The sequence below is a fragment of the Convolutriloba macropyga genome, chromosome 4 (assembly GCF_964194025.1).
Source record: "Convolutriloba macropyga chromosome 4, txConMacr16.3, whole genome shotgun sequence".
Lineage (NCBI taxonomy): Eukaryota > Metazoa > Xenacoelomorpha > Acoela > Convolutidae > Convolutriloba > Convolutriloba macropyga.
In genome coordinates this window covers 49775265-49799510 of record NC_134471.1, presented here as the reverse complement: position 1 = coordinate 49799510, position 24246 = coordinate 49775265, and the positions used below count along the sequence as shown (strand labels likewise).

Here is a 24246-nt window from a genome sequence, read left to right as displayed (position 1 = left end):
CAAAGCAACAATAATTTGATTTAGGGGTGATGACTCATATGGCTGACTTTGAAGTCCATAAGCATTGCCTCAACACAAATAAACATAAACCGACAAATGTCGGAAGAAATACTCTTGAACGACAGGCGAGGCAATTTAATTCAGGGGCTGTAGTCTTGATCAATTTTTCTTTATGGGTGCAAAACATGCTGCCCCGCCCGCCCGGAATTCGAACCATTGACCTCCCGAACCGTCACCCCAAGCACTTCCAACTGCTCTATCAGAAACTTATTCTTGCTCTGCTGCAACCAATTATTAGCAACAAGCTTTACTTCGGAGTGAGAGCAATAGAGATCACTCAAAATTGAAGAACGAAAGCGTGAAAAAGTCACTTGAGAAGTCAAAGAATGTTCTAGAAGAAAAGCGCAAAATTGTCGTGCAAAAAATTTGCATAAAAAAGACACACACGTTTACAATAATTACCATGAACTTCGTTCAAGAGCAATTAAAAAGAATGATGATGACAGTAAATGGAATTGAATTTCCGAAAGGTAAACATTAATGTTTGAAGTTTTAATACTGGTACAAATGTTCCAACCAAAAGGCTTCAATTAACAAACTTCAAGATACTTAACAACAAAAATACAAGTTCGCTCATCTCTCAGATAAAAAATTGGCGATAATTTGCTAGTAATCAAAGATGTACATAAGACTATTTTTTTGCATATTCGACTCAACGATTTCGATTTTTTGAGAATTCTATCGATTTTAGTTCTCCCACACTAAAATTGAAGCAATTAGTGAAGTGAAGTAGGCTTTTTTATACAACCTTGTTTACATTAAATCAATTTGATTTCTCCTACAACTAATTATTATAGTATTCCCCAAATCAACACCCCCCCCCCCCCGCAACCTCAATCGCTCTAGTTCAGATTTTTGTTACTTAAACTCAATTGTTCCTACGAAAGTGATAGAATTAAGTCAAACGTTTCATTAATCAATTTAGTACAACTAATTGATCACTTTCACACAAGGAGTAATGTAGCATTGTGCAGCAGACATCAGCTGTCCTTTGAGAGCAAATTGTCTCGACTATGTTTGTCAAGTGGGCTAACTTTTGTATGATTAATAAGGACACATATCTGGTCCTAAAATGGTACATGTTCAGTAATCAGGGCTAACTTCACGCTTGAGACTGAAAGGTAATACAAAAAACAAGTTTTAGACGATGGAATAAAATTGAACACGGCGGCTTTAAAATGTTCAAAAGACCAACTGCTTTAATTTTGAATACGGCATATGAAAGGTCGACAAACTTACATATGGAAACTTAGATGTCGACAAACTTGTTCAGACAAATTGTACAAACACCAAAACAATTTGAACTCAATTATTTGAACTAGAAAATTCCCATCTACCTATAGGAGCTGTTTTGTTTATTATCGAACAATTTACTACAGCTCAGAAAAATTATTGACGTTTCAACCGCGCAGTTGAAAAAGAAGAAAATTATTGAAAATTATAATTTGGAAAATAGATTTTGATAATTTATCGCACAATTATAAATCGATAACTGTAAAATCTAACTATGGAAAAATCAAAAATAATAGCGATGTAATACGAATTAGCACGTTCACTAGCTATTTAACTTCTCGACATTGACTTGAATCCTCGTCATCAGATGCCGTAAATTAGTTGCTGTTACTCCACCGGCCGAGGACAACGTGACTGAACAGCGCTCCGCAACCTTGTTCAGTTCCTCTATGCTCTTGTTCACAAATGCCTGCTCTGAAGCCTTTTCAAGGTCGCCCATTCGGATGTAAGCTGCAAAAACAGTTAGTCAAGAATCAACAATGAAAAATTTATTGTATACATCTGCCCCAGCCTCCCCTTCTAAATTAAAATTTTCACTCCTCCACGGGCTATTTTTTTCATATTATAAATAAAGGTGGTGTAGGGGAATTAGCCGACACACAAATTGTGAGACACGCCTGTTAATTAGCCGACAGATTTCATCAAGACTTCTCCTTCGCTCACAGTCGCTTTTATATTAGCAAAAAAACTTCACTTCAGAACGAGAGCAACTTAGATTACTCAAAGATGAAAAAACTGAATTGTGAAAAAGTCACCCAAGAAGTCAGAGAATGTTTTACAACAAAAGCGCGAAAACTCAAAAATAATACACACGTACACACGTTTAAAATACTTGCTTCAAATTTCGTTCAGCATTAATTGAGAAATCAGCTTTAAAAAAACAGACGCGAACAAAAAAAATCGCTCTTTCATCAACAATTTTACACCTATATATATCGCTGTTTCAAAAGAAACATTAAAGAACTGCATCTTTCCCATTATAGCCCCCCAGCTTAGTGGTCAGATAACCTATAGCCCCCCCCCCCCCCAAATCATGGTAATTATACCATAATGGGGGGCTATAGTTTCATGGGGGGGGGGGGGGGGCTATAATGGGAAAGGCCCAAAAAAAATTTTCTCCGCTTTTCAACATTTTCAAAATTAATTCACACCCTGAACTCCCGGTGTTCTTCCTCGCTCATTTATCCAAAAAAAAAACGAAAGAGTTCCTGAAACAATTCGGAAAAAGCAACTTCTTATCAAAAAACGCCCGATTCCAAAAATTTGTAACTACTTAAACCACTCATGAGAATAAAATATTGGAAATCTGTTCAAGAACAAATAAGCCTGAAAAACAACTTGAACTAAAATACTAGAAACTTTTTTAATAGTACAAGGGTACAAAAAGCCAAAGAGGAGTTCATTTAAGTAATGAAGAGAATTAACATGCTCGCAGAACAGTAGGCAAATCATAATAGCCAAGAAATTTCTTAACAAAGAAGATTATTTTTTACCAACAAAACTGTTCTTACTTGTTATCCAAAAACTCCATGAGTAATTAACGCGTTTGCAAATCCTAATTGAGGCAGTAAAACGAAGCATTCAGAAAAATTCGCCTGAAAATCAGCAAAAGAGCTGAGAAACGATAAAAAAAAAAGCATAAAACTTATATTAACTTCCAGAAACCTTCAAACCATTATCCAAGCAAGCCTAAATTTAACGCAATGTTAAAATCAAACCTCCTAATGAAAATTTTTTTGAACCTCCTAATGAAAACCTCCTTATGAAAAACTAATTTAAAAAGGCAGACAAACTAAAAATTTTGCTCGCTTATTTTTTCGCGCCTAAATTTCTCGCTCTCTCAAAAATAGGGGAATGAACAAAAACACGCTCCACTCTTCAATTTTTTTCAGCCCAAACCACTCCAAATTCTTTCACGCTCTCATTTTCTGCGTCAAAATTTGCTCCAATAAAATTTCATATATATTATTATATATCAAATTAATGGCACATTCTTCTCACAGTGAAAAGTGAGCCTCACAATGCGTGGTTAAATTGTTCATTCGTATTGATAACTTGCCGAATATTAGAAACTGAAATATCTTAATTTGTTTTTTAAGTAAATAGTGAATGAATGAACTTATTCGCTTAGCGGAAGATTTCATCACATTGAGCGAATAATTTTTCTATCTCGCAGTTTTACAAGAATATTTCAGGTCTGTTTCCAAAGAAACATGCCCGGTAGATTGTTGAAATAGCCGGAAACAGACTTACAAGATCTAGAATATAGATAGCAACAGTTCCAAAATTGAGTTGCAGTTGCAAACCAATTTAACGACGAAAACTTCTTGAAAGGGGTCAGATAACCTCAATGAAGTAACCTCAATGAATTTAGAGAGTAAGCTAAGCTATGATAAAAAACATGTCAACCAGTTCAGCTGAGAACTCACCGCACATACAAAGGCGAAAAATTGTTTAAAACCAAACCAGAGGCCCCGAGAATAGTCACAGTAAAGTTTCAGGCACAAATTGTAGACGGAATTCCCACAAAATCTCAGTACCGGATTATACTAAAAGAAATCAATTGCAAACCAATAAAATGAAAGAAAATCTAAGAAAAAGGCGAAACCTCTTTAATTTTAAATTTTAACAACTGATAAAAGCATACAAAACAATAGGTCTCAGGACAATGCTAAAATAGTACATGATAGAACGTGGAAAATATGCACACGCTGTAAAAAAAAACATGATTTTTGAAAGTTTAAAATTAAATTGAAATAACTGAAGTAGATCTTACAGAAAGGGTTTCACTATTTAGCAATCAAGGCCTGAAAATTTATATTGCCATCGTCCTCTGCCCATTAAAAAATGAAAACAGTTCAAAGATTCGAAACAAACATTTTGCAAAAAAATATGAAAAATTTTTCACAAAATGCCAAAAGAAAATTTCATTATCAGTAAAAACGAAATTAAAATCCCTGGTGGAGCACAAAGACATTTTTAGCAATTAAACCCAAAATACAATTACTACCAACAAACATACAAAAAATCTGTTAAAAACTTTTTCATAGACGAAGTCATTCACTGAAAGCAGTGAATGATCAGAAAACTTCAACCGGCAATTTTACTCGCTTTCGCTTTTAAGTCAAAACGCCGTCTGAACGAACAGCATTTCCGATAGAAAAACAGCCTGTAGAATACCGGGAACGACTCGAAGAGTCTTGCAAAAAAACTTTTCAATTAATCCTACCTATTAAAAAGCATCAAATAAGAAACACAAACATCGCAACATATAGTTAGAAACAATCAATTTTAAGTAAGAATGGGAAAGCTGGGTCGGTGGTATGTACCTAGGCAGGGGGTATGTAGGTGCAGAGGGCTGAGTTTGGTGTAGAGGAAAGGTGCGGGGTAAAAAGGGTGTACATTGTTGAGGGGGTGGTGTAGGTATTTGTGGTGACGGGGAGAAGTGGTAAGCTTGTAGATGGGGGTGCGTGCAGGCAGGAGGGAGATAGATTTCCAGAAGGTAGATAGTTAGGGGATAAGTTTTGGGGGGTCAGGTAGGTGTAGTGCAATGGGTTTGGGGTAGGGGTGTATGTTAGATACCCGAGACTTATAAGCGATCAAAATTCTCCAAATGACATTTTTCACCTTGAATATTACCAGCAGTTCCCAATTACTATATATTACAAACTAAGCTAGTCAAAGTATAATGCTCAAAAAAGTCAACGATCAAAGAGAATTCAATTATTAAAAAACGAAATTAAAATCCCTCGCGGTGCAAAAAAAATTCCCGCAATTAAATCCAAAATACAATTAAACTAAAAAACACAAAATTCTGTCAAGAACTCTTTTATAGACAAAAAATCATTCACTGAAAGCACTGCATGATCAAAGAATTTCTCCCTCAATAATAGTTCAAACGGCTATTCTACTCGCTCTCAGGTCAAAACGCCGTCTCAACTAATAGTACTTCCGGTTAAAAAAACAGCCGGTAGAATACCGGAAACGACTCAATTCGTTCAAAGAAAATTTTTTTAAAATTAACACTACTTTTTACAAAAGTATCAAAAGAAAATAAATCATCGCAATATATAGTTAGAAACAATCAATTTTTAGTTAGGGATGGGAATGTGAAGTTGGGAAGGTAGGTGTGAGTGGGGACAGATAGGTACAGGGGTCTTAGGTTGGTGTAGAGGGTAGGAGGTTGGAAGGGGGTAAATTGGTGCGGGGGTGGGGTAGGCATTTGTGGTGCCGGAGGTAAGGTTGGTGGGGGATGCAGGCAGGAGGATAGATAGAATCCCAGGGGGTAGATGGGTAGGGGTAAGTGTTGTGGGGTCAAATAGAGACAGTGGGATGGCGCTGGGGAGAGGGTAGGTGAGCGGGACTTATATGGGCTCAAAATTCTCGAAATGACTTAGCTTGAATAGTACCAGCAGTTCCTAATTACTATATATTACAAACATAGCTACTGTTAAAGTCCATTGTTCGAAAACAGAAGCCAACACTCAAAATGTTTGTATAGAAAGAAAGTCAAAATTCAAATCATGAACAAACTTACTTCAGCTAAAAGAACCTGTACAATATAAATACTCCTCTTCGAGTCGTAAAAACCTGTAAATACAAATACCCCTCTTCGAGTCGCAAAAAACCTCAAGAAAACCAATACTCTTCTTCGAGTCTTTACAAAAACCAAGATCACCGCAATATAACTACGCTCTTACAGCTTCGCAGCATTAAAAAAGATTTTAAACCGGAATTCTAAGAAAGCATGGGCTTTAAGTAGCTTGGAGAGAAGTAATTGAATTTTGGTTGCATCAAACTTTCATTGATGTGTCCTATTTTGTAGCTTTAACGAATTGCAAGGTCAACTTACACATAACTCTGTCTTCGGTAGGTATTCTTTGAAGGTATTTCTCTGCTTCTTGTTTCCTGTTGTACTTGAGGCACACCTCTACAAATGGGGCATAGCCTATTGGACTTTTCTTGGATTTGGAAAATTTATCCAACTCAAGAAAGTCTTCTCTCGAGGCCAAAGCTTCAATCTAAAACAGGGTTCAGAAATCAGACCTCATTTTTGTCCTTGTTTATAAGTCCTTGTTTTTTGTTCTTTGTTTTCCAACTCAAAGGGAGCATTATACGAAACCATATAACCCAGCAAGTATTTCTCAGAGCTCATCAATTGTGCTTGGATAAGTTGTCATGAGCTTTCCTTGAAGTCCATTTTTTTTAAATTATACTTAAAAAATTGCAAATAACTGCCAAAAAAGCGGTACCCAAACTCATCGATGTATCTCACCTTAATCCACCAATACTTCTTGTCCGACATTTTGAAATCTTTCTTCACATTCTCTGCTTCCTTGTACTTTCCCTTCTGAATCAACTTAAGCAAATACTCGTGCAATGAAAGCCCGAAGAACTCTTTAGTCCTCGATGTGTCATCCATCGCTTGCTGTGACTTGTAAAGACGGATTTGATCATCTGTCAGTTGAGTTACAATTTCTGCTTTTGCGCTCGCAAAATCAGATTTGGCATCTTTGAGAACGCTGATTTTGTTGTCATTGTTGATTTCGAAATAACTCTCGTCCAGTTTGCACAGACCTAAAAATATTTGTTCCATTGGGCTAAATTTTTCCCACATCAGGAATTCAATTATTCGTTTCCCATTCATAGTTTCCCCAATAGAACTTACACTTCCTGATTGACTTACACTTACACCGAACTTACACTTCATGACTGACTTAGTTTGTTTCAGGTTGTATTCTACAAAATTTTACAAAATGGAAAAGATCAACAAAATTGCAAGTTAATGCGTTGCTTTAAAAAGTTCAATCTGCTCTAATTCAATAATATTTCAGTTTCAATTATATTCTGATTTCATATCTTACAAATAATCGTAATTTATGAACCACTATAACACTGTTTTCTGTTTAAAAAACATATGTTTCATCTGTTAAAACACACATTCATAAAAAGCGTTGAAAAGCACAATAGGGTACCCAAAGGCACGTCAATTAAGGTCATTTGAAAGCATACAGAAAAGGATCGCGAAATAGTTACCTTGACTCAAAAAATCATCACTTTGACCGTGCATCATTAACAACTGATCTCTCTTGAAGCTCTTCAGGTAATTCAGGTAGTAACTCAACGCGCGGGGATTCGAAGTCATCAGTCTCTGAAATTCCAGACTTCCCATCGATGTCTGGAGATTGATAATGACGTCATAAATTGAGAATGGATCTCCACTTTGGATTGCTTTGTCCAGTGCAACACCATGTCTATTGAGCTTTATGAGCAAGTGTATTTGTTGAGAACTGCGTGTTTCGTAGTTCAACAGTTTGATCGCCAATTCCTCTCGATTGCAATCAATAGCTCGCTTGGCTATATCAGCATACGAGATACCAGTTGACTTGTCAAGTTTGTCTCGGATAACTTTAGCCAGCTCTTCATCTGGCATTTTTCTAGATGAACAAGAATCTTGGGTTATCTTCCAACAAGCCCAGTGCTTTTTAACACGACTGGCACCCTCTGACTCTGGGATTTGCAAATGGTCACACATGGACACTGCTAGAGGCCATAGGTTGCGAAGAATCATTCGGTCAATGATTACATCTACTCCGAGTGATTTGTATTGTTGGTGTGTCAAAGGAAGACCTTTAATACATGAGATACAATTTGTACGCACTTCTATAGTAATAAAGGGCTGTTTCAGGTAGCTCTAAAATTTCTAATCGTAGACCAGTCAGAAGACATTATTACAATATAACATAGCCGGCAGATTGCCGGAAGAGCTGCGAAAGAATAGACCCGCGTGCCGTATAATAGAGATAGAAACAGATACAGATCTAAATTAACATAGCTGGCAGATTGCCAGAAAATAGCCGCAATAGATTCGTAGATAGGCAGTCTAAAAAACAGTAAAAAAGAGACCTAAAAAATTCGTCTTTTCATCGAAGGCTGATCTGTTATATTTTGATTTAAAATCTGTATAATTTATTGCTGTCTCTATTAGCTGATCTCAAATAACCTTCATTTAGAGTGACACACACCCATTTGACCTTATCTCTTTGAATTAAAGTAAATAAAAGTCAATTTCAAAGTGAGGAAGTCATTTTTGAGAGTGAGTAAGTCAAGTGTGACCAAAAATTTAATCACGCGCATGAACAAAGAAACTCGCTCCACTAAGAGCGAAAAATGACGTCACACATTCAATTCAGTTGAAATTGCATGAACGAATGAACAAAAAGTGGCAGTGACGTCATATGGTCGTAACAAAAATCATGACGACGAAATAAACATAGCAGGACAAGTCCTGACGTACAATTCAAAGAATTTTCATTGACTAAACAGAAAACTAGACCTTGAACGGACTATGAATGGATTGGGAAAACTATTTAGAAAAAAATCCGATCCAAAAAATCGAAAAAAAAGAAAATCAAAGTGAAATTGCCGCATGTGAACAAAAAACCACTAGCGAGAAAGCGAATTTTTGTTCAAACACCGTTTTCTCACTCAACTTTAAATTTGGAGCGAAAAAAATTCACGCCGCAAGACCACTCGCTTTTTCGCTCCATTTCCTGTTTCGGTGTGACCAAAATCGCTACTCCAATTTGACTTCAAAAATCATGAAAATGAGTGAACAGATTTTAAAAAAAAAGACAGCGCCCCAATACAATTCAAATTCTTTGAATTGTAAAAAAACCAAGAGAAGGCCAATAATAGCCCCAGCTATCGCTGTGCGGCTATTAAAAAAACGACACCACTCAAAAAGCAAGTTAAAAAAACATTCTGCGATAAACTAAAAGCTTCTTAAAAAGCAATCCGCAGAAGCCTTTTATTAGGGACCTTTACTTCACATATAAGTTCTTTTGACGTTAAACTAAATTAAATCAAACTTAGGTTTTAAAAGGCAAAAGTCATTTTATTGAGTGAGGTAAGTCAGCTATGATCAAAATCTAATCACTGAAATGAACTTAAAACCTTTGCTAGAGAGAATGAGAAATGACGTCACGTGCGGAAACGTTAGTGAGCGGAAGAAGTCATTCAGAAAAATTGACCTTTTCAGCTTTGCTGTGTGAACAAACGTAAAACGAAAAAGAGCGTCAGACGACGAAACAAAAAACATAGCAGGACAAGTCCTAACGTACAATTCAAAAAATTTGCATTGACCAAACAAAAATTAGACCTCAAACGGTCTATGAGTGGAATTGCAAAAACCAATTCTAAAAAATCAGATTAAAAAAAACAGAAAATCGATGTCAAAATGCCGCTAGGGAGAACAAAAAACCACTAGCGAGAAATGTAAATCTGATTAACAAAAAACCACTAGCGAGAAATGTAAATCTGATTCTAACAAAAAACTAGGCCAAGAATGAACTATGAATAGATTGGAAAAACCATTTAGAAAAAAATCTTATCCAAAAAATTGAAAAAAAAAACAGTAAAAACCAAAGTGAAACTGCACACCGCAAAACCTGAAAAAATTCACGCCGCAAAACCACTCGCTTTTCGTTCCATTTCCTATTTCAGCGTGACCAAAATCACTACTCCAATTTGACTTCAAAAATCATGAAAATGCGTAAACAGATATTAAAAAAAGGCAGCGTCCCAATACAATTCAAATTCTTTGAATTGTAAAAACCAAGAGCACCGCAATATAGCTCCGCTCAGCTTACAGACAAATGTCGGAAGAATTGCTCTTGAACAACAGGCGAGGCAATTTAATTTAGGTGCTGTCGCCTTGATCAATTTTTCTTTATGGGTGCAAAAACCCTTCCCCCGCCGGGATTCGAACGACTAACCTCCCGATCCACAACCACCCGCACTACCCACTGCGCTACGAATCACTTACCTCTGCTTAGCTGCAACCGATTTTATATTAGCAACAAGCTTTACTTCGGAGCAATAGAGATCACTCAAACATGAAGAACGAAAGCGTGAAAAAGTCACTTGAGAAGTCAAAGAATGTTTTAGAAAAGCGCAAAATTGTCAAGCGAAAAATTTGCATTAAAAAAGACACAAACGTATTCAATAATTGCTATGAACTTCGTTCAAGAGCAATTAAAATATACTACTCAATATACTCATTACAATTTACAGCCAGTAAGGCCAATAAGAACTGACCAAAATTCCGCTACCAACTTTCAAAAATTTCCAAATCTTTTTAAAACCAGTTTATGGCAATTACAGACAAGTCAATTTTTATATCAACGTTCTAATACTGACAAATCCCATTTACATATATTATCTTTTCAGTGTAAGCTTAGCTTTTATGGCTTCTACACGGTTTTCTTCGACATTTAGTCAACTTTTGAATTGTGTCTGCATTTGTTCAACCTTTTGTAGTCTAATGATTTAGTTTCATTAATCAGAAGTCAAATTTTCTACCTAAATAGGATTAAGCGAACCAAATTAATGCAGTTGGTTGACACCTGATGGCTGTTACGACTTAAAAGATCAAAAACACGAAAAGTTAACAGCTTTGACTTTTTATAGTAGTATTTCTGCCAACTTGTAACTGAGTCTCCTTAATGTCAGATCCCATGACAAAAATTCTGGTGACCTTAATGTTCTTCCCGGTGGCCTTAATGTCAGGTCTCGTTCTTTCTGGAGACCCATTAATCTGTTCACAGCATTTAATTTCAACTATGTGTTATGACGTCGATACTACGAGTTTTCATAACCACTTGGTAATTTTTAAGATACTTGTACATAAATATGGTCTTTTAATGATGTCTGGTAACATTACCACAACAATGATGGTTCCCATTGTCACCAAAAAGAAGCCCAAATGAAAATATTAAAAGTTTCCAATGAAGAGATTCTAATTTTAATGGCTTTGACACTTTCTCTTACTTTTTTAATAAAATTTTGCCTTTACCTGTATTTGTTGTTCTATTTGAAGTCACAAGCTTCATAACAGTTCTCATCTGAGGCTACAAACTGAGGTTGAAATTGACCTATTTGATGCAGTCAATTGATAGCTAATGGTTTTCGTGTCATTGATACTCCCAAGTGTTTAATAAAAAAATTGAGATTTTCGGATATTTGCATATAATTGAGGTTCTTTCATGAAGTCCTGTCACATTTTCAGAAGAACAACAGGTAACATTGGCATTCAATAGAAGTCCAACTGCAGATACATAATGTTTTCAGTTCCAACTGCAGATACATAATGTTTTCAGTTAATAGCTAACGGTTTTAATGACTTCGATACTTTATGCGAATTTTTCTAGTTAATTCTATTTTTTGCATCTAATTATTGTTCTTTTTGTACTCGAAGGAATTATTCTGCTTACTTACTGGTTTCATTCTAAAAACCTCTTTGAAGCCATCAATAGATAGATAATTGGTTTATCCAATTTTGATTAGAATTGTTTTCAAAAAATTGGCCCTTTTTGTTCGTCTTCTTGTCAACTTGTAATTTATTCGTTACAATGACAGGTCCCATCGACTTTATTTTGTAAAGCAAAATTTAACGCCTCAATCGATTTTATGTTCTAACGCACGTTTTGGGGCTTGGATGCTAAACGTATTTTAGAAGAACTTTGTCTGTGGTCAATATTTGAACATTAAGTGATTGGGATTGAAAGAAAAGAAGATATTGAAAAAAAAAATTTTTGTACCAAAACATTTTTTAAGACCGATTTACTCTGATGGCATTTTGTAGTTGAACACACTTCTGTTTCTTAGAAAGAGGCTACAGAAGCTACTATCAATACCAATAAGCATTAGAGATGGTAACTAAGACTTATAGGAACGACGTTCAAATAGCGGGCATCTAAAATTGGGCTTTATGGCTTTATCCCGTTTCTATTTCTGACTTCAATTTTTTATGCTGACTCTGTTCATTTTGAATTGCTTTGCTGAGCAACTGATGTTCAAAATCACTTTGAGCAGAATGAGAGAAAGTAGCCTAGAGAAATCAAAAAGACTTCACGCAAAATGTTGGAAAAGCGGCAAAATGAGGTAAAGCGAAACATTTTTTTGTTCGACGAAGTAAAAAAAACATAGCCGGTAGAATACCGAAAACGACTCAAATCGTAGTGCTTTATAATCTCTAACCTAACCTTACCGAAATCAGAACATCAAAATATACAACAGAAAAAAGGGGGGTTGTGCGGTGTAGTTGAGATAATTAGGGGTGACTTATACAAGAAGAAAAATCTCAAAATGACCTCTTCACCTTGAACATTACCAGCAGTTCCTAATTACTATACATTACAAACGAAGCTACTGTTCAAGTCCAATGTTCGAAAACAAGTCAACAATAAAAAACGGAGGTAAATGCTCAAAAGAAAGAAGTCGAATTTCAAGTCAGGAACAAACTTGCTTTCTGCTAAAAAAACATAGCCGGTAGAATACCGGAAACAACTCGAATCGTCGTTCTTTATAATCTCTAACCTAACCTTACCAAAATCAGAACAGCAAAATAGACAAGAGAAAAAAGAAAAGTAGTCCAACGAGCCACATTAAAGTGTTAAAAATGTCGACAATGTTTTAGGTGCGGGGGAGCTAGGTGGGGTGGGTGGGTAGATAGGTTGGGGAGGTGGGTAGTGCTGGGGTAGTTGGGGGGGGGGGTTGCGGTGTAGTTTAGAGAATTAGGGGTGACTTATATAGGAACAAAAAATCTCAAAATGACTTCTTCACATTACCAGCAGTTCCTAATTACCATACATTACGAACTAAGCTACTGTTAAAGTTCAATGTTCAAAAACATAAATCAACAATTAAAAACGGAGGTAAATGCTCGAACAGAAGCAAGAACGAACAAACTTGCTTTCTGCCAAAAAAACTTGTAGAATCTCAATACTCCTCTTCGAGTCGTAATTAAAAGCGCTATAATAGCCGGCTGAGAAGATGAGGGCGGCTATTATTAAACATACCCGGCAAATTGCCGGAAAATAGCCGCCGTTGATTCCCAAAACTCTATTGGGATTGGCAGAAAAGAAAATATCAACAAAAAATGATTTCTGTACAAAAACATTTCGAAGTGCGATTTATTTTGATGTCATTTTGTAGTTGAACATACTCCTTCCTCTCAGTGAGAGGCTACAGGGTCTAGTAGCAATACCAATAAGCATTATAGATAGTAACTTATGAGAACAAAGTTCAAGTACCGGGCATCTAAAAATGGGCTTTATGGGTTTATCCCATTATTATATTTGACTTTGATTTTTTATACTGACTCCCTTCATTTTGAATTGCTTTGCTGAGCAGCTGCTGTTTAAAAGCAGAATAACAGACGAGTGAAACTAGCCTAGAGAAGTCAAAAAGATTTCACGCAAAATGTCGAAAAAGCGGCAAAATGAGGTAAAGCGAAAAAGTTCGACAAGTATAAAAAAAAGGAGCGCTATAATAGCTGGCTGAGAAGATGAGGGCGGCTATTAATAAACAAAACATAACCGCCTAACGTTTGAAGAAACAATCGACTCGTGGGATCATGAATCTATTTCAGCCTCCTTCAGTCGGTGGTTGCGAAAAGAGGGGCTTGAAAAGACGTCATTAGAGGTCATCATATACCACTATAACCACACTGATTAAACTTAAAGTAACAAAATTACATCAATTTCGGCGCACTTTTCAATTGAGTCTCATTTCTAAATTGCCTTCACTTGTGTTGAGGTGCGGACACTTGTGAATTAGAGAACTTCAGATAACGCAAAACGAAAAAGTCAAGGGCGTAAAAGTCACAGAAAAATTTATTTCAGAAAACGAACAACTTATATCCCTCAGAAATGAAGAACTTAAGCGCGAAAAAGTCACTCAAGGAGTCACCAAATGCTCTATAACACAATTACCTCAGACTTTGTTCAAGAACAATAATAGATAATAGATAATACTCAATTAAAATCTAATAATTTTAATGGGTTCGATGCTTTGTGTTTTTGTAAGTTTTTTAGTGTTTCTATATTATATAAAGGTCCCATTGGCTTCTGAATCAACCTATTTTGTATTTTTAGTTAAAAGCCAATGGATTGATGCACTTCTACCCCTTCTTTTGTTCTTTTTTCTTTCTTTTGTCGACCTGTTACTTAGTCAAATTCAGGACAAGGTTGCATCGACTTTCCAGTAAAGGACAAATGAATTTGTGTCGTTTAGGTTTTATGATGTTACTTTGACTTCATTACTAAGTGCTTTTAAAACGAGATATTGAGCTTTGCCATTAATGTTTTTGTTGTTTGTCTTGTCACGTTATCTTTTTAAGTGAAGTTCTATTCGGCCCTCTAGTGCGGCACGTCATTATTTAACTCATTTGGAAGTTGGGTTTCCAACTATTTTTTTACTCAACTAGTTTTTTACTCGAAGCTAAATGCAGTTCGATATTTTACAAACCTATCATTGGATCTCTGACTTGGTTGAGCACTCTGAGTGTCCTGCAAGCACTCGCGAACTTCTCTGCACCCGATGGATCTACAGTGAAGCACTTGCCAAACGCGGCTGCTCTCAGGAGTTCCTCCTGATCATCTGGAAAGTAGCACTCAAGAGCAGCTGAAAGCAAACATCATCTTCATTAACAATTGCGAAACTTGTTCGTTTGCAATTTTTGAGATAAATGCTCAAATTACGGTTAAAAAGCAGTCAATGAAGCCTCGAAATTGTGGCACTTTTAAAAAAAAATTGGAAAAAGTTAAGACTCATTAGATTGATGTTTCCATTAATAACAATTACAATCTCAGTCGGAAACAAAACGGTCCTGAGAATATTCGATATTCTACTCAATTGTCGCTGTCATCTAGAACTATTTCATCTAGACATCGAGAAGTCCAATTGAAGTGAACCAGCTTTTAAAATGAGTCCTATCTTCGCAACAATTCGTTTGGTCGAAGACCTTCCCCGTTTTGTCCCCTTTGGAAAATGAATAATCTTAAAGTTTATTTTCCGTTGTCTCATTTATAGGTTGCCACTCAAAGAACTCAATTCTTTCTTTCTAACAAAGAATAACAACTAACCAAGTATACATTGATCAACCGCTACCTCCATGTCTGATTTGTACTCCTCTAAATAATCGTAGCTCTTAGCACTTTTCTCAGCGAACAATTTAGCAGCTGCGAACAAGTTGGCACCTGCAGTAGTCGAAGCCATGTTAGCAATTGACACGACAGATTGGGGAATTTGTTGGATCATTTCATGACTCGTCTCACTTAAATCAAAATCAGCGTCAAACAGTGCCACCTTTGGTCTCTCCTCTTTCTGAACTAAGGTATTGTGTGTACGCGAACAGCAACAACTACTTAATTAGAAACCTACACATACTCAATTATTACCATAAGCAGAGCCAAATTGGTATGAAAAAATTCTCCTTATTAAAGTCTCCTTATCAAAAGCAATTGATATTGACAAAATAGTTGTCTTCAAATTCTGAACAAATCAAATAACACCATGACTAACCTGAAAATTCTTAGTCCATCCATTTCGCTGATTAGAAAGACATCGTTAGACACGTCATATCTCAAACACTGTCCACTGATATCAATCAAAGACAAGTTCTTCGTTTTATTCTCGTACATCACTACGGCTGACGTTCCACACCATGCAAACTCTTTTGGGACATACGAGGTTAATTTCGTGTCATACTCCGCAAATTTTGTTCTCAAATCAACTTTGCCTATCCAAACAACACCCGTGTTGCCCAGAAGCGCTAAGTAATTCCCATCGCTTGACACAGCACAGGCTACAAACGTATCCACAGGGTTCCTCGTTTGGATCAGAGTATCTGTAACTGATCCATCAGGTGAAAGCGTATGCATAAATTTGTCTTTGGCTAATAAAATACTTGCTCTGGAACGGTTCTGGCTTTCGCGCTTTTCGTCTGGAATTGGCGGGAAATAGACGCACCAACAAGATGGTGGCATATTTAACCCAGGAAGATCTGGATATCTGATGTAGTTTTCCTGCTCTATACTCGGCATTACATAGAACGTATACTGCGTCGTCAATATAGCAACACCTAAATTGAAATTGTACAGGGAATGTTCAGACTAGTCTCGTACTTTTTCTGATTTTATTTAAAAAAACCTATTCATTAAAAAATCTTCCGAATTAAACCTCCAATTTCAATCTAAAGAGCCTGGCAAGAAAGTTGGGCAAATCCCTTATCGACAGTGATGGCATATTGTTTTTGGTAAACAAAATTCTGCTCATTCATCAAGCTCATTTTGTTGGTCAAGCGATACTTAAAAGGACAGGAAACCAACAGCCTCAACTGTTTCCGTGTTTTAGCGATCTCCCGTGGAATCGCTCACAAGTCGATTTCTAAAACTTAAAAGAGTTCCAAATATAAGATAGCCTAGCCAGTGAGGTTAAAATCACAATTATCTGTTCGTATTCACAATCCTTTAAAGAAGGAACTGCTCATTGATATGACAGTTTGTCAATGGCAATTAGCTTAAAACATTCTAAATTTTCAGTTGTGAAACAATAAAAAAACATACCCTGCAGATTAGCGGAAAATAGCGGCCATTGATTCCCATAACCGATTGGGATTGAAGGAACAGAAAACAATGATAAAAATTGATTATTGCACAAAAACATTTTTCAAATGCGAACTGTTTTAATTGGATTTATGCATACTCCTGTTTCTTAATGAGAGAATGCACGGGCTATTATTAATGCCGAAACCCATAGAGAATTTAACTGAGACAAATAAGAACAAAGTTCGAGTAGCGAGCATCAAAAATTGGGGTTTATCCTGCTTCTATTTTGATTTCCTTTTTTATGATTCCGTTCATCATAGCATGCTGTACTGATCCACTGCTGTTCAAAAGAGCTTTGAGCAGAATGAGCGAACAATGAAACGAGTCCAGAGAAGTCGAAAATATTTTACGCAAAATGTCGAAAAAAAAACAGTGAACTAAGGAAAAAAAATTTGTTCGCCGAAGTAGAAAACATAGCAGAAAAAGTCCTGACCTACAATTCAGAGAATTTTCATCGACTGAAAAGAAAGCTAGACCTAGAACGGATAATGACTTGATTGTAAAAACCATTTAGAAAAAAACTCCCATCAAAATATCAAAAACAGTAAAAACCAAAGCGAAAACGCCGCATGTGAACAAAAAAACCACTAACGACAAAGCATTTTTTTTCACACACCCTCTTCTTATTCTACTTCAAAATTTCACGCCACTAAACCACTCGCTTTTTTGCTCCACTTCCTGTTTCGGCGTAACCAAAATCATCGCTTCAATTTGACTTTAATAACCATGAAAATCTGTGAACAAATATTGAATCAAGACAGAACCCCAATACAATTCAAATTCTTTGTCTCGAGTTGTAAAAAACAAAGCAGGAGAAGTCCTAAACAATTCAAAGAATTTTCAATAATAAACAAAAAAAACTAGACCAAAAATGGAGTACTAATGGATTGTGAAAAAGAAGCGATAGTAAAAATCGGAAAACAGTGAATATCAAAGTCAAATAGCCATTTGTGGACAAAAAACCACAAGCGAGAAAACGAAACTTTATTCAAGCACCGTTTTCTCATTTGAAATTGGAATGAACGAATTTCACGCCGCAAAACCACTCGCTTTTTCGCTCCACATCCTGTTTCGGCGTGACCAAAATCATCACTTCAATTTGACTTTAAAAATCATGAAAAAGTATGAAGAGATCTTTGAAAAATCATAACCTGAAGACTCCGTAACGGACTCGAAGCAGACATACATTAGGGATCTAGCCATCCCCTCACTAAACAAAATGAGCCTTTCAAATAATTCACTAATCATTTCGATAAAGGAATTAATTTTTCTTCACAAGTTGCAATTCCGGAACGAATATTGGCAAAAAGCTTGCAATATAGATGGCCATCATTAAGTGATTGATATCCATCTGATAAAAAAGCAACAGACACGGCCGTACATACAGAAAACCGGGAAAATGCAAAGGAAAGTGAGAAAAACGCTCGAAAATTGCATAAAAAGTGAAGAAGCTTCCCGACAATTATACAGGAAAACCATTCTGCTGCTCAAACCCAACGCTAGTTCGAAAACGCTAATCAACAATCAAAGGTAAAGAACGAAAAACTCGATAGAATTTACAAAATTTATTTCAGTAAAAATGACGATGTAAAACCTTGAATTGCCGACTCTTAGCAACAATACACTACGAAGTGCCGACTGTGGGATCAATTTCTAACAACCACCCTTCACACCATACGTATAAGTCTCCAAAACAGTTTCTGTGAATCGCATACTTGGAGACTAGTGAGCTGACAGGCTCTACGTGAACTTGATGCCCACTGGCCGCTACCTCTTTATCCCGTTTCTGGGGACGAAAAGTCAAATGTGTCAGACCAAAAATCGGCCAATGCTTTCAATTCCAAAATAAGTCAATGCTTTCTACGTTAAGGTTGGAAAATGCTTATATTGTCACGGTCGCAAAAGCAGAATTGCAACGCATAACTCACAAAAAAAATGAACACTTGCCGAGCAACAACAGTGAACAAAGAGTAGCCCAGTCAAATCGTGCCGAAGGAACTATCACAGTTTAATTAGCAAATACCTCCAGCTAAACAAGCTTATTATATTGCTTCTTACGTCCAATCGCAGCACAATAATCCAGACCAATGTTTTCACAATCATGGATTGCTAACCGACCAGCTGCTTTTGACGACGTGACTCATCTCTCCAATTGAACACAAGTTCTAGCAATAGTACCATATCCATTACAAGAAATGTGAGGAGCAAAGTATTTTGTTCGTACCATTTTCTCGTCAACCACGAAGGAAAACCTTAAGGGAAAGGCCCTTTTATTAGACAATCGCAGAGATAATGGGTGACATACAAAAGACTTCGCAGTCTACCGTAGTTAACCGGGAGTCAATTTCTATGATTTCGACTCGGGCTATTTGATGGCCTGATTAATCCAATTGTTAGGCTAAGAATTCTCGAACCCTCAGAAGGACAAGGATTTTCACAAAACTAGTAGCTGAAACTTCAGATATCTTGATTTCCAAAAACCAATAATTTAATCTTAGTTAATCGAAAAAAAAAAACAATTTCAAGTTAGCCACAGCACATTTACATTGACATATCCTAAATTTAGCTGACTGATCAAGCTTTACTGATTTATATTTGGTCAAAAACGAGATAAAATGAATATCTTTTCATTTCTTAAAACCTGTTTTACCTAAAACCTGTCATTCTTGTTTTCCCAAAAAATCTAAAATCCTCAAACTTGGGGAGCGTTAATTTTTCATTCCAAGCGTCACAAAAAACTGAAGCTAGAATTAATAAACTCCATCCTTTCATGTGATAGTTGTCTCGCAAACTCCCATATTGGCCTCGACGAGCTCTTTTTCATGAACATCTTCTAACATTTCAGATTCACGCTTTGATTTATTCTTTGCTTTGCTTCGAGAGCGCAAATTCACTCTACAGATTCTTACTATCACTTCTCGAATGAGTGAATTCATTCTCCGCATCACATAGATAGTCGAGCATAAATGTTATGTTCCTCGATAATAAAGAAAATAGTAACTAAAGATTTAGAGCTTGATCTCCCGGGTTTTCACCTTTCACAAATCAGTTTTTAAGTTTTTCACTCATATTTCAGTTTCCACATCTGCAGGTCACTCTCCAACTGCATTTTTTTCTTCACAGTAGTTTTTCCTGAAAAAATTTGATACATTTTTTGCAGAGTAGTTTTTCTCAACTCGTTCCCGTATTCGTGGAAGAATCTTGAACATAGTTGAAGAGTAATTTTGTTGTTCGAAAAAAGTTGTCATCTGCTTTATTTATACAACTTTTGGGGATGATGTACTCTCCCCTTTCATTTTGCGGACTTGGTTCTTTGCGAGTCAGAAAACTCAATGCCATACTCTCCGTTTCTTAGTGACAGTAGAAACAGGCCATGCATTTCAACATAGAGGCTCAGCGGTAGTATTTCAAGTGTTCCAAGTCTCATTCGGGGATTAACATCTGAATTCAGCATCCATTTTGTTGCATGATGTTGGACCTTTTCTTACTCATGCAAGTTCCTTCTGTTAGGTAGCCACGTTTGGGAGGCATAAACCCCTATGGGTACTAAATAACCAGTGTCGGCATTTAATTTAGTTTTCCAGTCACACAAGTTTGTTAATTGCGCTTAATTTGCAAGAGAGCACCCATTGCTTCATTTGATAGCTATAGCAATTTTCTTTCCAACTTAAATTGTGCTGGACAGTAAGACCTAAATCTTTCTGGGCTGTAACTGGTTTTCAATATCTATTTTATCTTCAATACATGTGATTTCTCTGTATTCGCCATCAGTTTATTCATCTCGAGCCATTTTCAAAGTTTTCAGTCCCTTTAAACAACAGGAAGAGGAGGGCCGAGAACTGACCCCTGTGGGACTCCACTGGTTACATTCAGGAGAGAATTTTTTACCATTTATTTTTTTCTTTTCTGTTCAATGAGTAAGCCCCGAACGTTTCCACCTATTTCTAGTAATCTCAGGTATTTAAAAAACACTTTATGCGGTACGGTATCGAAGGCTTTAGCGAAATCGAGATACAAGACGCTAAGTTCTTTCACGGATTCCAGATCGTTGAATTCATAAACTTGATCCAGATAACAAATTAATTGAAGTGTCGCTTATCCACGTTTTCGAAAACTGAACTGGCTCGGATGGAACTTTGTACAAAAGAAGCCGCAGTTTTATTTCTAAAATTTTGATATGCAGCAGAGAAGGCTAATTGGACGATAACAAGTGATGTCAGCTTTATTGCCTTCCTTGAAAATTGTTGTTACTTGACTTATTTTCCAATGTGTTGGAAAGCATTGTTTGTTGGTACACGTTTGGAATATGGCATTTAGGCACGTGCACAGTGATTTGTGGGGGTTTTTTATGACAAGATTTCCTACCTGATCTGGTCCCGTTGATTTATCAGGATTCAACTCTGAGAGTATTTCAGAAATTTGATTTTCGACGCAACTTATTGTGTTTGTGTTCTTGTGTAATTGAGTCGTTAAAATCTTCAGATTCGCCGAAAACGGATATAAAATACTTCGGCTTTTAAGTATTCGGCTTAATGTGTCATCGGAAGTTTCATTATCATTGTACTTTACAGTTGGCGGGATTGATGGTTTTTCGAATGCATTTGAGGTACTTATGTATACTACTAAACAAACGCCCTTCAGGCACTTTTTTTCCCAATCCGCTAAATCATCTTCGCTTCACTTTTTGACTTGTTTTTCTAGTTTTTGTTTGATCAGTTTACATAAGGATGATTTATTGCATTTTTTAGGGTTTCGAGTCATTTTATTAGATTGCAAGTGGAGCTCGATATCCATGGTGTTAACTTTGATCTGTTTGTTGACTCGGGGAATGATTTTGTCAATTTTCTCCCACACCAATTTATAATATGGTCGTACTAATTCATCTACGTTACTAAAACAATATGGCATAAAAGGCTCAATTTCAATAATTTCGTTTAATTTTTCCCACTCGTTTACTTTTTTAAACGCATATTTTACACTGGGCATTTCATGTGCAGCTTTGATTGAGTCAAATTCGATTCTGGTTTCAATTGGTTGACGGTCGGAGAAAAAGTTTTTATCGAAAAAAAGGGTCGTTACTGAGAAATACATACAGTTGGTCTTTTGCAAAATTGCTCAAAATTATGTTCGACCAATTTATAAAAACTTCACCTTCATAGGGGTTCTTTGATGACATTTTAGGCAAAGTTGTTTGTGAAAAGTCAAAATCACCTGTTATGACTACCTGTTTGCATTTATTTTCTTTGGCATAAGCGTTCAGGTGTTCTAGGAGACTGTTTAGTGTTACCGAATCCCATTGATATGGACTAGGGTTTGGGGCATTTTAAAAATTGCAAATCAATAGGGGCTAGGCATTCTTAGAGGACCAGAGTGATCAACTTTTAATTGGATATGCTCATGCCAAAAATTGTTTTTAACAGCGATAAGGACCCCTCCGTGTCATGACTGATAGTCATCACCACTTCGTCGGTTAACCATGTTTCAGTACCAGATTAAGCTTAAATTATTAGTGCTTAGATTTTCTTCATCTTTTCAAATCAAGCAAGCTTCGCGTATTGAATGTTAGGATTGAAATGAACAGTCAACCAAACTCATTAGCGCTAGAATCACTCTCGCTAAATTGAGCTTTTTTTTCAAGCCGTACCCCACTTAATATTTCAAAGACTTCGAGAAAGATTCCAAACTCTTACCTCTTAAGATGTCAACTTGTTTTCCTCATTTTCAATAAGTCCTGGGTTTATGTAGATTGCATGCTCATATCTGTTTATTCATTAAGTTTGTAAGCAGCTTTTAGAATGAGGTCTCGGCTAATGGGGTTTGCGTATTAATGAGCAGGGTTCTAGGATAGCCTTTGCTTTGGTCGTATTTGCTAAGCCTCTGCGTTTTAACTAGCTTTCTGTCATCAACTTTAAAAAAATCAAGGACTGACTCGACTTCTGCGATTTCATGATAGAGGCTTTCGTCAGAAGAATCAGATTTTTTCGGAGATGCCTCGGAAGTAAATTCCTAGTGACGTTTTCTCAGGCATCTCAACAACTATTTTCCTTTATTGACTTTTCCTAAAGATTTTTTGGAAGTTTTCGTATCTCTTTTCACTGTTTTTACTTCAGTTTTAACATTTGCTATTATGTTGCTGGACTTTTCTATTTTTCAGTTTAAGCTGAATTTATTCTGGGAGCAATTTCATTTGTTTTGTTTTTTCCTGGAACCTTCAATCTTGTTTTCAGTTGCTGCCTAGATTTTTTCCAAGAATTTGCCTTTCTGTAGTTTACAGGCATTGCAGATGTGGATTGTCTTTAAATTTTATTAGAACATCGCTAATTTTCTTGTCAAACTCCGTACACTCAGCTGTTGTATGGAGTGTTTTATTGCAGATACAGCAGACAAATTTATTGTCCGATTTTATTTTCTGATGGCACGCGGCACAATTGTCTCCAGTCATTTTCAAGGGCAAGGAGTTTGCAATTGATAATTAGGGGTTCGTTTTATGATTGAGGTGACCTACAAATTTGAGCTTTTCGATCAGATAAGTAGTTTTTGGTTACCCGTGGGACCGCTAACGGGCACCTTAGGGTCTCGATAATTTCATGGAAAAAGCCGAAGGTTGAGAGTGAAAAGCCGAAGGTTGGGGGGGGGGGGGGGGGGTAGGGAAGCCGAAGGTTGGGGGAGCCATGTTATGTATAATTTGGTTGCTTTATCACATGAAAAGTATGTATATTGCAGATTATTTCATAAGAATTGAATCAGTGATGTTTTCAACACGCTCTTGTCGAAATAAACCTTATATTCTTGACTTATATTAGATTTCTTTGTCTTATGTTAGAGCGCTAACTCAACACACGTTAACCAAGTACTGATATGATAGTAGGGCAGACAAAAGAGCTTTGAGTTAATTTATTCATCAATTTATAGGCTTTGCAGTAGACAGATTACCTGTGTTCAACTTTTTGGTGTCATTGTAGATTACTGCATCAATAATAGCAATATCCCGCACATCACTACCAAACGATAATATTTTGTTCGATGATGACAACTTGGGTCGTCCATCTATATCAAACAAATTCACCTGTCCATCTTCACTGACGCAAACAAGATCCTCCTCCAGTGACCAACCCATCTTAAGAAGCTTGTTTGGTTTCTCTACTTTGGCAAGTAAATTTCCCGATGCACTGAATATTGTGATATCCTTCCATTTGGTAGCCAGCGATGACTTAACAAGCTTATTGGTATCAAGCCTGAGAGCAACAGGTCCACTGTATGAAGCACCAACACCAATTAGTGCAGTCAAATCGACATCCAAAAGAGTCCAGTTCATCGAGTACAGTTCAATTCTGACATAATTGGAGTTTCCTATTTCATCCCAAAACATGGGAGATAGAAAACTAGACACAGACATTTCACTCTACAAACATAGCACAAAACTAAATATATCAATAATATT

The 24246-nt window shown here is 36.4% G+C and overlaps 2 protein-coding genes across 2 annotated transcripts in view; both read right to left on the bottom strand.

Annotated features, from left to right (window-relative positions):
- Positions 1 to 24246, bottom strand: part of LOC142337724 (TGF-beta receptor type-2-like) — a 155969-nt gene that overhangs the window by 120568 nt on the left and 11155 nt on the right. The gene's annotated exons all lie outside the window — the stretch shown is intronic.
- On the bottom strand, positions 1489 to 24229 carry LOC142337723 (vacuolar protein sorting-associated protein 16 homolog). Its single transcript, XM_075387185.1, has 8 exons — positions 23739 to 24229; positions 15721 to 16279; positions 15282 to 15472; positions 14665 to 14820; positions 7390 to 7983; positions 6629 to 6930; positions 6206 to 6374; positions 1489 to 1803 (listed from the first exon to the last, which is right to left on the bottom strand). The coding sequence occupies exons 1-8, from the start codon at positions 24199 to 24201 to the stop codon at positions 1616 to 1618; spliced, it is 2622 nt and encodes an 873-aa protein (XP_075243300.1). The 5' UTR covers positions 24202 to 24229; the 3' UTR covers positions 1489 to 1615.